A 14,979-nucleotide genomic window follows, 5' to 3' on the forward strand; every position below is an offset into this window, starting at 1 on the left:
GCGTGAGCGCGCGGCAAATCGGGCGGGAAGCAGCGAAAAAGGATTAGGGCGCGCGCTGTGGCGGTTCCTAGTCTCACGGTCGCGTGCCCGGGAACTGCTGTTGTGCGAGGGGAAGGCGGGACGCCCAGGTCGGTGTAGGGCCAGACGAATGCCCCCGTTTCCACAGCCCACATTCGCTTCTTCTTCCCTCCCCGGTACTCCCCTCCCGCCCAGGCTGCAGGGCGAGCTGCGCGCTGGTAAGTGCAGCCAGCTTGCCGGCCCGGCCCACGCCGCGCTAACCCGCTGTGTGTAACGGGCCGCAGCGCCCTTCAGGCGTGGCCCGGGCAGGGGGCGCAGCCGGCAGGTTGCGGTCCGCGGTCGGCTGGAGGCTCGGGCGGGATTCCGAGAAACGCTGGCAGTCCCGCCGGGCTCTGGCTGTCGAGCCTTGGAGTCCTGCACTATTCGCCCCCTTTGCTTCCGGCCGGGAGCCTGCGCTCCCAGGGTCTTTACTGGGCTCTGCGTTTCTGATGAAACTTTTTTTTCCTTTCTTTTATTTATTAATGGGGCCTGTGATAAGAGTATTTTATAGTGTCGTTGCTGTAGTTACGTGTGAAAAATTTCTGAAAGTGCTGCTTTCATCTCCTACAATGTATGCAAATCGCAAAATGAGTTGTAGACATCCGCTTTCCGTTCACTTACCTTAAATCACCCACGGTGTGTCGGCAGTGACTTAGACTAAACCTCTCGCCCTCATATAGATATGTTATCGTCCTAGAATGTTCAGGTTATACTTAGTTTGTGTTCAGCTACTTCTAAGGCCTTTGTGTCAGGCTTTGATGATTTTTTTTTGTTAAGGCCCTTAGGTCCAGAATCGGTGACAAACCGCGGAAATTACCAGTAGCAGTACCCAGTCTCCGCATCCCGACTCAACCCTCCAGCTCTCACCCACAACCCCAAACTTGTGTTGAAAAGTGAAAATGTTATAAGTTACACATGAAGCTAAATCTACCGTTAGAATACACATTTTTGGGGGTAATGATGAATTTGTGCTGATTCATTCCATTGTAATTTGATTTCCCTCTTGAATACTTTGCAAATTAGATGTAACCAGCATCTTTCAAAAGTGTCTCTGATTTTGACCATCTATTTTACTTGCTTAATTAGGAAGAAAACTCTTTCTAGGGGAAACTGAGGACTTCATGAAGCACCAGATATTTACTGGCGGGAATGGTAGTTAAGTACTGTTGGAGCATAGTGTCTGGGATTGTGGGCTTTATAAAAGGCTCTTTGAGTTGTTTTTTAATGGCCCCCATCGTGAAGAATATTATAGTCTTGTTGGGAAGTAAAACTCAATGTTCGTTTGGTTTTATGATACATAGTTCAAATTTTTATTTAATGTTCAAGAAAAGTTGATTGAGTGTATGAAGGGGCTGGGGATGTTTGGATTATAGAGATTTAATCTACCAGTCAGAATTTGCAACATTTAATTGAATCTGTCTTTCAAAACCAGGGACACTTCACTAACACAAATAGGCACATATAGGATAATGTACTAAGGGTGCTTTCTTTCAAACTAGTATTTCGGTTGAAACCACCATATTCTGCCTTGATAAACAGTGATGACTGGTGAGCAGGAACGCAAAGTAAGCAGCTCTAAGAACTTCCCAGTTTCACTGTCTTCTGACTGGACCCTCAAAACTGAAAGCTCTTATTCCCCTTTTCTAGATTTTTTTTTCTTTTTCTAATTGTTTTCTTCCTTTACCTTTTAAAATTTGCTGTTTAGGTTTACTTTTTAAATAACAAGAAAGTCTGTTTTTTCCATCGTCTTTTCAAACAATTTTATACCTGCTTCATTCAGAGACTTGCCAGTTTGAGGAAGGTCTGTCTTTTCGCCAACCTTTCTTTCATCCTGTGTTGTTTTCAGCCAAGCTGTGTTATATCTGCTTATTCAAGGACTTACCAACTTGATTGACATATTCTGGCTCTTGTGTAATTAATTGTGTGATTATTTGGACTCCTGATGATTTTAAGGCTGGTATTACTTAGCTGTGGAATTTACGTAAGATAAACTAATCTAATTGAGATTGTACTCTAGTCAGCTGGATGATTATTTAAAATTTTGTAACTATTATTTTTTTAGTTTGTGCCAGACTTTGTGCTGGCCATTTAATGCTTATTACAGTCCTGTGCGTAAATTGTGGATGAGACAAAGAGAAGTTAAGGAACAAGTCTAAGGTCACAAAGCAGAGATGGGAATCAGACTCCTATACCTGTTTTCTGCCTTTCTCTTGCATTAGGTTATGGAGGATCTGCAAGCAGCTCCACTAATTACTTCTTTCTGATTTCAGCCATTAAATAAAAATTTCCCCTTAATTTTCAGAAAGTGTCTTCTCAGAATTCTTGGGTTACCTTTAGTGTTATCCCCAAGAGTTAAAAACAGATTTATGTGTATAAAGTGAAGGCAGTGGAAACATGAAACGGTTATAACTTAAATATTTGTTAGTGCTTTTAAGTCTTAACTATTGATTGAATGCCACATACCATGTCTAAAAGGATGGTACTTCTGCCTCTTCTTCTATTTGTTAAAAAATTGGAATATGTGAGGCTGACTGAAAATTAACTTACAGATGCTGCTGCTGCTGCTGCTGCTAAGTCGCTTAAGTCGTGTCCGACTCTGCGACCCCACAGATGGCAGCCCGCCAGGCTCCCCTGTCCCTGGGATTCTCCAGTTGTGTAAATCTTAGTAGTGATGACTGATGTAGAATTTTCCTACTCTGTTCTTTTCTGATTGGTTCCTGCAGTCAAGATCTAGAATGTAGATTGCTGTGTTAGCCAAGTTAAGCAGGAGCAAGATATAACTCAATTTTTTAAAAAACAGTGTTTTCATGATTATAAAAGTAGTGGAGATTAATGTAGTTTTACATATGGTCTTTTTTCCTAACCAAATAAAATAATTTTCATGTAATTAAATAGTCCTTAAAAATATTTCTTTAAAAAACTATTTCCTGGATCCAGTGTGATTATGTATTTATTTATTTTACTGTTGTTGAACATTTAGTTTGTTTTTTTCCACACTGTAAAAGCTTCATGATAAACACTCTGGCACATAAATCTTTGTCCTTATTTCTGATTGTTTTCTTAAGATTAAGTTTTGAAAATAAAAAAAGTAGATCATGTGGTGTGAACATTTCTTACTGTACAATTTCAACAACGTATACTTTTTTAATATTTTTTTCATGGACAGTGATGTTCTTGAGGATCAAGGGCTGGGAAGTTGTGGTGCTCTAGCTTGACACCTGGAGAAGGCAATGGCAACCCACTCCAGTACTCTTGCCTGGAAAATCCCACGGACAGAGGAGCCTGGTAGGCTGCAGTCCACGGGGTGGCAAGAGTCGGAGACAACTGAGCGACTTCACTTTCGTACATTGTAAAAGGAAATGGCAACCCACTCCAGTGTTCTTGCCTGGAGAATCCCAGGGACAGGGGAGCCTGGTGGGCTGCCGTCTATGGGGTTGCACAGAGTCGGACACGATTGAAGCAACTTAGCAGCAGGAGCAGCTGCAGCTGATACCTCCCCTCTGAGTTGCTTACCTGCAGTGACCATGGTTACTCAGTTTCTCAAGAAAAGGAGGAACAAAAACCTTAGAAATTCTCTTGAAGGAATAGATGCAAGTAATACAATTTACTAAATTATTAAGGAGCTCAGTTATTGAAACCCAGTCTAAACTTTATAATTTCACGTGATAATACTTTTTCCATTTAGCAATTTAATAAGCTTTTAATAATTTAATAAGCTTTTCTTTTTTACCTGTAGGAAAAAAAAATTTTTATGTTAGAAACATCTTTTTATAAAATTGTTTTAACATGCATTTGTAGGCACTAAATTATGTTGTATATCAATATGCCCTCCACCTTTCTTTGCTGTTAAATGAAGAATTCTATGCATATTCTATGCAAATGTGCATTTAGTTACAGTAACATTATTATAAAGTTATAGTACATCTCTGGAAGTGGAGATCCAAATCCGAAGGGTACTATTTTAAGAAAATTATTAATTAGGAATTTGTCCAGACTACTGTCTGGAAAGATTTTTGTCACTTGCTGTGTTCAACAACACAAACAAGGAAATGCATGTTTGAAATAAGTACAAAATTAAAAAAATAATACATAAGTTTTAAAATATCAGTTTGTGATATTTAAAAAAATTTAAAACTGTGGTACTTTAGTAGTTATAGCAAAAGGAAAAGTAATACTTAGTGATAACACTGTTACAAAGATAGATGCAGTAGGTGATGTGTTTCTTTCATTTGACTTTGTAAATTAGAATGTACTGAGTGAGATTGTCATTTATATGAGATCAGAGAAAAGTCTTGATTGTTAATACTGTAGTGTTGTTATAAACTAGCCTTTTATGAATGTGTTTTGTATGCAAGTGGGTATATGTAAATGAGAGACTGACTTGACTTTCTCTTTTCACTTAAGTCAAACAGTATCTAGAAAAAGGTATAGGAATGGAGATTAGCAAAATCTAGTTCAGAACCTGCTATTGTGTATGATCTTTATGTCTTTAATCTTCATGCCTGTTTCATTCTCACCCAAATAGAAGACAGTACCTACCTTTTCTATAATAAATGACTATTTTGAGGTTTAGGTAATATTACAGATGTAAAATAATATATTTTGAAAAAGTTTAAAATGTTACAAATAAGAGGTTTTAATTTTTACTCACCCTTTTCTTGAGTTCTCTGTTTATCAGCTATATTGCTGCTATAAAGAATTGACACCACTGAAATTCATCTTTCATTTCATTTTCTATCCAGCCTTGACCTTTTCAATTCACAGTCAGTCTTCCTTTTTTATTGGTTTCTTCCTCCTCCTAGAAGTATTAACAGTATTAACTCCTACTATTTAACAGATTCAGGTAGAAAATGGCATTTGTGTTAAGTGTCTGCATGTAATAACTTAGGGGTGTATATGGGTATATACTATACTGTACATCCTGAGTAATTCATAGTACAAAACATTCTGCAAACAACTTAATTGATGCGGCATTTATACTTGCTAATTCATTTAAATAATTCTAACTACTGAAAGTACACTTTGTCTTGATTTCAGTTTACTTAATGACTATCATCTCATTACAACACCCCTGGCAATTATGCTAGGCCCATTTGCCAGTGTTGTGGTGGTTAAATTTTAGTGAAGAAAATAAAGTAACTTACTGAATGAATACACCTGAGAGCCTTGGATGTAGCTTAATTTTTGAGGTTAATAATGTCAACAGATAAAAATAGATCTATACAGTACAGATCTGTGTCTTGAAGATAAGATGTCACTCAACTATGGCCTCATAAAATCATGCTTGGAGATTTTAACATGTCTTATTTTAATTAATTTCATATGTTGATGGTATTTTGTTTTAGGTCCATCTTTTAAGCATACAGCTGAACTTGGTTTATTCAGTTTGGGAGTATCTTTTAAGAGGTGAGTTAATCTCTGTTCATTATGATTGCTGATATATTTAGACTTATTTTTACCATCTTGTTTATTTCTGTTTATCAGTTCAGTTCAGTTGCTCAGTTGTGTGCAACTCTTTGCAACTCCATGGACTGCAGCACACCAGGCCTCCATGTCCATCACCAGCTCCCGGAGCTTACTCAGACTCATGTCCATTGAGTTGGTGATGCCATCCAACCATCTCATCCTCTGTCAACCCCTTCTCCTGCCTTCAATCTTTCTAGCATCAGAGTCTTTTCAGATGAGTCAGTTCTTTGTAGCAGGTGTCCAAAGTATTGGAGTTTCAGCTTCAGCATCAGTCCTTCCAATGAATATTCAGGACTGATTTCCTTTAGGATGGACTGGTTGGATCTCCTTGCAGTCCAAGGGACTCTCAAGAGTCTTCTCCAACACCACAGTTCAAAAGCATCATTCTTTGGTGCTCAACTTTCTTTATAGTCCAACTCTCACATCCATACATGAGTACTGGAAAAACCATAGCTTTGACTAGACAGACCTTTGTTGGCAAAATAATGTCTCTGCTTTTTAATATGCTGTCTAGGTTGGTGATGGCTTTTCTTCCAAGGAGCAAGCATCTTTTAATTTCATGGCTGCAGTCACCATCTGCAGTGATTTTGGAGCCCCCAGACATAAAGTCTGTCACTGTTTTCACTGTTTCCCCTCTGTTTGCCATGATGTGATGGGATGAGATTACATAATCTTAGTTTTCTGAATGTTGAGTTTTAAGCCCGCTCTTTCACTTTCATCAACAGGCTCTAATTCTTCGCTTTCTGCCATAAGGGTGGTGTCATCTGCATATCTGAGGTTATTGATATTTCTCCTGGCAGTCTTGATTCCAGCGTGTGCTTCATCCAGTCCAGCGTTTCTCATGATGTACTCTGTATATAAGTTAAACAAGCATGATGACAATATATAGCCTTGACGTACTCCTTTCCCAGTTTGGAACCAGTCTTGTTCCATGTGCAGTTGTAACTGTTGCTTCTTGACCTGCATACAGATTTCTCAGGAGGCAGATCAGTTGGTCTGCTATTCCCATCTCTTAAAGAATTTTCCATAGTTTTGTTGTGATCCACACAGTCAAAGACCTTGGCATAGTCAATAAAGCAGAAGTAGATGCTTTTCTGAAACTCCCTTGCTGTTTTGATGATCCAATGGATGTTGGCAATTTGATCTCTGGTTCCTCTGCCTTTTCTAAATCCAGCTTGAACATCTGGAAGCTCACGGTTCACGTACTGTTGAAGCCTGGCTTGGAGAATGTTGAGCATTACTTTGCTAGCATTGAGATGAGTGCAATTGTGCGGTAGTTTGAGCATTCTTTTACATTGCCTTTCTTTGGGATTGGAATGAAAACTGATCTTTTCCAGTCTTGTGGCCACTGCTGAGTTTTCCAAATTTGCTGGCACATTGAGTGCAGCACTTTCACAGCCCCGTGCCCTTTGTACCTTCTTTTCTATTGTTTTCTTTATTCTGTGTTTTTCTCAGCAGATTTGAAAATCAGTTGTTATATTTCTATCATTTTGGTGTTTGTCTTCAGTATTTTTATTAAGGATATAATTTACATTCAGTGAAATTTATGTTCTTTTTGATTCATAGTTCCGTGAGCTTTGACAAACATTAGTCACATGACCATTGCTGTCACATGTTACTGTGGTGCTGCCTTTTCCATTGTTGTTGTTCAGTTGCTAAGTTGTATCTGATTCTTTGCAACCCCATGGACTGCAGCATGCAAGGCCTTCCTGTCCTCTACTGTCTCCTGGAGTTTGCTCAAGTTCATGTCTGTGAAGTTGATGATACCTTTTCTGTAATGCCCTGTAACTGGAATTATACAGTCTTTGTCTAACTTTTACCTAGCATGCTGCATTTGCTATTTGTTTCAGTCTATTTGGGCTACTATGAAAAAATATCATAAACTGGGTGGTTCATAAATGACAGAAATTTATTTGAAAACTGAAAAGTCCATTGTCAAGGTGATGGCAGATTTTGTGGGTGTCTGATAGGGACATGTTTCCTGGTTCTTGGATGACAGTCTTTTTATAGTAACCTCTTGTGGCAAAAGGGACAGGTAGCTGTGTGGAAGCATCTCTGTTGTTTATTTCTTTTGTTATTGGGTTGTAAGTTCTCTTTTTTAAATTAATATCTTTTCAAAATTCTGACTTTATTTTGGTCACACTGTGTGGCATGCAGGATCTTAGTACCCAACCACAGATCTAAGCCCCCTTCAGTGGAAGTGGGGAGTCTGAACCACTGGGCCATCAGGGAATTTCCATGAGGGGTTCATTCTCATAATCTAAGCACTTCACAGAGGCCCCACCTCCCAATACCATCACACTGGGTATTAGGATTTCAACATATGAATTTTCTGAGGGAGAGTATATGTAGCAGTATTCATCTTTGTTATTGCATCTGTTAGTAGTGTATTCTTTTTTAACACTGAATAATATTTCATTGTAATAATGTACTATAATTTGTCCTTTCATGAAGGACATGTGGGTTGTTTCTGATTTTTGGTGATTATGAAACAAGCTGCTGTAAATGTTCACATACAGATTTTTAATGAGTGTAAGTTTTCACTTCTCTTCAGTAAATACCTATGAATGCTGGGTTGCATGGTGAGTGTATATTTAACTTTGTAAGAAAATGCTAAACTGTTTTTCTTCCTAATAAACTGCTAAACTGTTTTTTAAAGTGCTGTGCTATTTTGCTTTCCAACCAGCAATGTATGAGAATTCCAGTACTTGGAATTATCAGTTTTTTTTTTAATTTTAGCTATGATTTTAATTTTACATTTCCCTAATATCTTGTCATTTTGCATATCTTTTGGTGAAATGTCTATCCATTTCTTTTGCTCCTTTTAAAATTAGTTTGAATTTTTTAAAAGATTTTTTTCTTTTTTTGGTGTGGACAATTTTTAATTCAGATTTTTTGAATTTGTTGCATATTGCTTTTGTTTTATGTTTTGTTTTTTTCAGCTGTGAGTCATGTGAGATCTTAGCTCCTCCACCGGGGGTCAAAGGCACACCCTCTGCATTGGAAGGTGAAGTATTAACCACTGGACTGCCAGGGAAGTCCCCCTATTGAATTTTAAAATTCTTTTTGTAGTCTAAATATGTCTTTTGTCAGTTATGTATTTCTCCCAGTCTGTGGCTTGTCTTTTTTGTTTGTTTGGCTTGTCTTTGTACTTTTAGCAGTGTCCTTCATAGAGCAGAATTTTAAAATTTTGGTGAAGCTCAGTTTATTAGTTTCTTTCTTTTATGAATTATGTATGTTTCTAGTGTTGTATCTGAGGAAACTTTTAAGAAACTAAGATCACAAAGATTGTTCTCCTAACTTTCATTCCCCTTAAAAAAATCAAATATAATTGACATACAACATTTTCATTTCAGTTGTACAACATAATGATTTGTATTATTGCAGAAAGTGAAGTTGCTCAGTCATGTCTGACTCTTTGCAACCCCATGGACTGTAGCCCACGAGGCTCCTCCATCCGTGGGATTTTCCAGGCAGGAGTACTGGAGTGAGTTGCCATTTCCTTCTCCAGGGGATCTTCCCGACCCAGGAATCGAACCTGGGTCTCCCTCATTGCAGGCAGACTCTTTACCAGCTGAGCCACTAGGGAATCCCTATTATTGCAGAACTCACCACAATTAAGCCCAGCTGATATCCATCACACTTAGTTACAAAATTTTATATTTCTTATGATGAGAACTGTTAAGATCTACTCTCTTAGCAACTTTTAAGTATGCAATATAGTATTTTAACTACAGTGACCATACTATACATTGCGTTTCTATGACTTAACTGATTTTATAACTGGAAGTTTGTGCCTTGTGACCCCTTTCATCTGTTTCGCCCACCCCTGACCTCTGGCAGCTGTCAACCTGTTCTCTGTTATATATGAGGTTTTTTTTTTCTCCTACCTTTTATAGTTTTCACATATATATCTGTGGCTCACTTAGAGTTAATTTTTGTATATGTATGATGTACTGGTAGTGTTCATGTTTTTGTGTATGGAGATATCCCTACCTCTCTGAGGATATTAATAATAGTTTTTTTTGAAGTTTTTTGTATTCTTTCATAGTTACTTTATTCTAATTTTTTAAACAAATAAGATTCTTCATTTAAAAACAAACTTCTTCAGGTACAAATTCTCCTCTTGGCTGTGTGTGCTGATGTGGTTCATGGTGGTAATTTTCCTCAAATGTAGTTTTGGCTTGAGAGCTCATGTTGGATAGAGGTTTTTCCCATGTGTGTTTTTCCCTTTGGTGTGTTTTTGGAGTTACTTCAACCTGCCCTCTGACTGGCATGGGTCTAGATCAGCTGTGTCCTTAGACATCTGGGTATTTACTTAAGTGAATAGCCTGGTTCTGGACCATGCTGTATTCTATACAAGTTGTATACTCTATATATCTATTCTTAGATTATCTCTGTTCTCTCCATAGGCCATAGGTAGGTGCTGAGTAGAACATTTTTTGGCACAATTCTAGCAAGTAGTCGGTTGTGCCCTATAATTGGCATACTGGGGCCTTAGAGCCTTGGAGCTTTAGCCTGCAAGTCCCCTTTTCCTGGTGGCTTTAGTGCCCACTTAAAACTCTAAAGTGAAAGTTTCTCAGTCGTGTCCAACTCTCTGTAACCCCGTGTACTGTACAGTCCATTGAATTCTCCAGGCTAAAATACTGGAGTGGGTAGCTCTTCCCTTCTCCAGGGAATCTTCTGAACCCAGGGATCAAACCCAAGTTTACTGCATTGCAGGTGGATTCTTTACTAGCTGAGCCACCAGGGAAGCCCAAGAATACTGGAGTGGGTAGCCTATCCCTTCTTCAGGGCATCTTCCTGAGTTCCTGGCCCACAAGATTTTACTCTTTGTTATTGAGTGTAGCTATGTATTTAAAGTTTTAACTTGTTTCTTGTATATCCTTCTAGATAGAGATCCTATATGTACAAAGTCAAGAAGAATATGCTTATTGTCTGTTCTCTTGTACACAAAAGTTAGCATACTGTGTTTTGTTTTTCTTAGCAACAAGTTAGAGAATATTTCCATTTGATAAATCAGAGGGCTCGTGTAGAGATTGTTGGTTTGTTTGTTAAAGAGACATGCTGATTTGACTCTACATGGTTTATTTTTATCAGAATGGGCATGGACCTCTCCTACCTCTACCTATTTTCACATTGTTTTTCATATATGATTTAAAATGTATCTGTACTCTTAATTATTTTCTTCAAAGTAAAGATTCATCAGTTTGGTGTTAATTCTGCCTCCTAAAATGTTATTCTTGTATTTCTCATAATAACCGTAACTCTTCCTTTAAATTTTAACCATTTGTTGAATTAGTAATCTGACTACTTATTTAGGGTCACAGAGCTTGTAAATAAATTTGGCACCAGACTTGTACACTGAACCTCTGGATTATATATTAGTCTCCTTTTTTTATTTCATTTTTTTTAACACAATAAAGGGTTTTTACTTTTAAATGACTATCTGTATATCAAATAATAACATGTTAACAAATTCTTGAATTCTGTCATCTAGTAATTTTGATTAAAAAATGCTAAAAGTAGCCCAAACAATTTCACTAGCATTCATTGTATTTTTAGCCAGAAAAGACTGTTTTAAGTCTAGATGCTGCTTAGTACAGGTTACAAATAACTACTTACTATTTTTTTCATAGATAAAGCCCCTGACCTTCAGAAAGCTTTAGGGGAAAAAAATTGTCACTTGAGCTAAAAGATGTAGGAAACCAGACAATATATGCCTATTAAATTTCTAAGAGGTGGCAAAGTTAAAAAAAGAAACATTTGGATAAGCTCTAAGTTTTTACAAGGAAGCTAGATTTACTATTTTCTAAAAATGAGAGGACCTACTATATAATGTACAGAAATAATTTAATGCCTTTTCACAAGAATATATCTTGAACTAGTCCATGGGACAGGACTTCTTCCCTGGTTCACTGATGCGGTAGTTTTATGGATCTGGCAGATGTTGCAGACAAAGGCCGAGAGGTTATCTAGGACTTCATCCCTGTTTTGCCAGAAGTAAACCTGAAGGATAGTCATCCCTGGGTCTCCTTTTCGACCTCACTGCTGTGGCTGCCATGGCATCCAGAGCTCTGGCTTCTTTGACTTTGAGGCCTTCTCCCTCTGTAGGTGGTCAGTTTCAATTTCAGCTGCTTTGGCCTGGTTTCGCCTTAGGTTGCTTGTGAACCTCCGACATCATCTCCTATCCTTTAATTTTCACAGTAGCCCTCTGAAGTAAGTATATAGGCAAAGAAGCAAGCTAAGGTAGAGTGTCTAAGTTTCTTATGGTCACTTGCTTTTGTTTATTTCATTCCAAACCTCATGTTTTTATTGTGTACTACCTCCACTCTACCGTGATTGATAATAGGAACCTTCAAAACTATACCGTCAAACTCTTGCACTTATGAAAATAGTCCAGTGATTGTTTCTGTGGCTTCATTTTATAACCCTTACTGTTTTTTGTCTTAGCTCTCAGGCCATTTCTGAGCAACAGAGGTTACAAGTACTCCACTGAACAACCAGTTCTAAATCCTGTCATCAAATCCTGTGCTCCTGTTCCAAATGGTAAGTTTTCTTATGGGCATATTAAAACTTTTATAAATTCAAAGTCTTCCTCTGTTGAAGGAAAAAATTTAATTTATGAGGAAAGCTTAGTCTTTTTAGTGTTTTGCTACTTTTTTTTTAATCATACTGAGAAAATCAGAAGTATATTTACATGATACGACTGTTCAGAATCATTTAGATAAATAAGATGGTTTACATCAGCTAAGAATCTGTTAGTTGTTATAATTTTACCTGATTATTACATTAATATAATAACTACTAACATTGTATGTATTGGGTAGGTCTAACATTGTGCTTTACAAATGTTAATCATGTAATCCTCATAACAACCCCATTAGGTAGGAGGTGGTATTGACATTTTATAGATGAAAAAACTAGGTTAGAAGAAGTTAAGAAATTTATGCTAGGCTGTAGAGCTTATAATTTGACAGAGCTAGCCTTCAAACCTTTATATATCTGTCTCACATTTTTTGCTTTTCTCATTATACCATCTGATTACTTGTGGCATTTGAAGTTTTGCTATGTAGAAAGTCAAAGAATTACAGACATGCTGGAGAGAAAGTCTAAAGGTTTGGCTACTCTTGTTTGTGCATTGTAGAGAATTATAGAAACTATTTAGATATACTGAATTACCATAATGTTTTTGTTTGTTTTCAGGTAATAGATGCCTAATATTTCCTTTACGTGAAAGAAATGAGTGTAACTAGTATTGCATTAAGAGTTGAAACCTGGCTTTCAGCTACATGGCATGTTAAAGTGCCTTTAACGTGGCTAGAAGCTTGTATTAACTGGATCCAAGAAGAAAATGATAATGTTAATTTGAGTCAGGCACAAATGAATAAACAAGTGTTTGAGCAGTGGCTCCTTACCGATCTGAGAGATTTGGAGCATCGTCTTTTACCTAGTGGCATTTTAGAAACTCCAAAAGGAGAACTGAACGGATTTTTTGCTCTGCAGATTAATTCATTGGTTGATGTAAGTCAGCCTGCATATGCCCAGATACAAAAGTTGAGAGGAAAGAATACAACTAATGACCTAATTACAGCTGAAACACAAGTAACCTCAAAACCTTGGGAAGCAAAGCCTTCACGAATGTTGATGCTACAGCTAACTGATGGAATTATACAAATACAAGGAATGGAATATCAGTCTATTCCAGCTCTGCATAGTGATCTTCCTCCAGGTACAAAAATTTTGATTTATGGAAATATTTCTTTCCGTCTTGGTGTTCTCTTGTTGAAACCAGAAAATGTGAAAGTGTTGGGAGGAGAAGTCGATGCTCTTTTAGAGGAATATGCCCAAGAAAAAGTTCTTGCAAGATTAATTGGGGAACCTGATCCTATAGTTTCAGTCATACCAAATAATTCTAACCAAAGCATCCCCAGAATTACAGATGTTCTAGATCCTGCATTGGGGCCTTCTGATGAAGAACTCTTGGCAAGTCTTGAGGAAAATGATGAGCTTGCAGCAAGTAGTAATACCCCTTTGGAAAGAAGTTGTTTCATAGGTAATTCCTCAAATAGTGTTCCCATCAGACAGTCAGATTTTGAACCAGAACTTATTTCTCCAAGGCCAAAGGAGAAACCACGAAACCAATCTATGCTTTTTACTGATGAGGAATTAGATGACTTTTCATTGGAGGAGGCCTTGCTTTTAGAAGAAGCTGTCCAGAAAGAAGAAATGGAGACCAAAGAATTACAACTATTGACTTTGAACAGAGCTACAGATGAAAGTATAGAGAAGTTTTCACATAGATCTAATACTCTAAATAGTTTTTCTTTTATTTGCAAAAATGGAAACAATAATTGGAGTGAAAAAAATTTATCTGAGCAAATGACTAGTGAAGACAAATCTCTTAGTTGTCCATCTACTAGAGACCAAAACAGTAGTAGTCTTTCAGTTAATCATAATGTACCCCTACCCCATGATTTTACAAATAAAGGTAAGAGCTCAGAGACACATAAAATAAAACAAATTAGCAGTTCAGATGGACATTCCTTAAATAATAAAATGTTCAGTGGAGAGCTGGTCAGTAATATACCAAAAAGGAGTTCAGATGTTCCTAATGAAAATGAGCACCATTTACAGACTTGTTCTTTACAATTGTCAGAGAATAGCACTGGACTTTCTATCACCATGGATTTGTATTCTCCACCCTTTATCTATTTGTCTGTTCTAATGGCCAGCAAACCAAAGGAGGTTACAACAGTGAAAGTCAAAGCATTTATTGTAACCTTAACTGGAAATCTCTCAAGTTCTGGTGGCATTTGGAGTGTAAGAGCAAAAATTTCTGATGGTACTGCATATCTAGATGTAGACTTTGTAGATGAAATACTTACTAGTCTGATAGGGTTTTCAGTATCAGAAATGAAACAGTTGAAAAAGGATCCTTGTAAATACCAAAAGTTCCTGGAAGGTTTGCAGAAATGTCAGAGAGATCTAATAGATTTGTGCTGTCTGATGACTATTTCATTTAATCCCTCCTTGTCTAAGGCAATGGTACTGGCATTAGAAGATGTTAATATGGACCACCTTGAGAACCTAAAGAGGAGATTAAAGAAATAATTTGCTGAAATAGTATTAAAAAGCAATTCAAATAAGCAAGAAAATATTTAGAATTAAATTTGTCCTTTTACTTTCACAACTTTTTGAAAAGGAAGTTTCATAACTGATTTCAGTTTAATTTTAAAATGCTTGATCATGATTGTGTGTTTAAGTTTTTTAAATAAACTTTTTTATAGTCAGTGTTGGCTGAATGAATTTGATGACCCACTGTTGTTGAGAAATTTTGTTTTCCACTTGTTACTTCACATAAGGTGACCGGTAAAGTATTGTATTGGTGTTTACTGATGAGTCATACTGTTGACAGAAGGTTAACAATTATAAGTAGGTAGTTGAGTACTTCTA

The 14,979-nt window shown here is 37.2% G+C and overlaps 1 protein-coding gene across 2 annotated transcripts; it reads left to right on the forward strand.

Annotated features, from left to right (window-relative positions):
* Window positions 1-27: 27 nt before the first annotated feature.
* On the forward strand, window positions 28-14,659 carry RMI1 (RecQ mediated genome instability 1). Of its 2 annotated transcripts, none has more exons than XM_068974423.1 (5): window positions 28-128; window positions 5,403-5,463; window positions 8,466-8,530; window positions 11,977-12,072; window positions 12,730-14,659. In XM_068974423.1, the coding sequence occupies exon 5, from the start codon at window positions 12,766-12,768 to the stop codon at window positions 14,635-14,637; it is 1,872 nt and encodes a 623-aa protein (XP_068830524.1). In that variant the 5' UTR covers window positions 28-128; window positions 5,403-5,463; window positions 8,466-8,530; window positions 11,977-12,072; window positions 12,730-12,765; the 3' UTR covers window positions 14,638-14,659. The 2 variants fall into 2 exon arrangements, with proteins under 2 accessions (XP_068830524.1, XP_068830523.1); XM_068974422.1 differs by lacking the exon at window positions 28-128 and adding an exon at window positions 209-236.
* The last annotated feature ends 320 nt before the right edge of the window (window positions 14,660-14,979 follow it).

The sequence above is a fragment of the Capricornis sumatraensis genome, chromosome 6 (assembly GCF_032405125.1).
Source record: "Capricornis sumatraensis isolate serow.1 chromosome 6, serow.2, whole genome shotgun sequence".
Classification (NCBI taxonomy): Eukaryota; Metazoa; Chordata; class Mammalia; order Artiodactyla; family Bovidae; genus Capricornis; species Capricornis sumatraensis.

Coding starts and splice junctions, on each gene's coding strand:
- RMI1 (XM_068974423.1), top strand. CDS start 12,766: ATGAGTGTAACTAGTATTGCATTAAGAGTTGAAACCTGGCTTTCAGCT.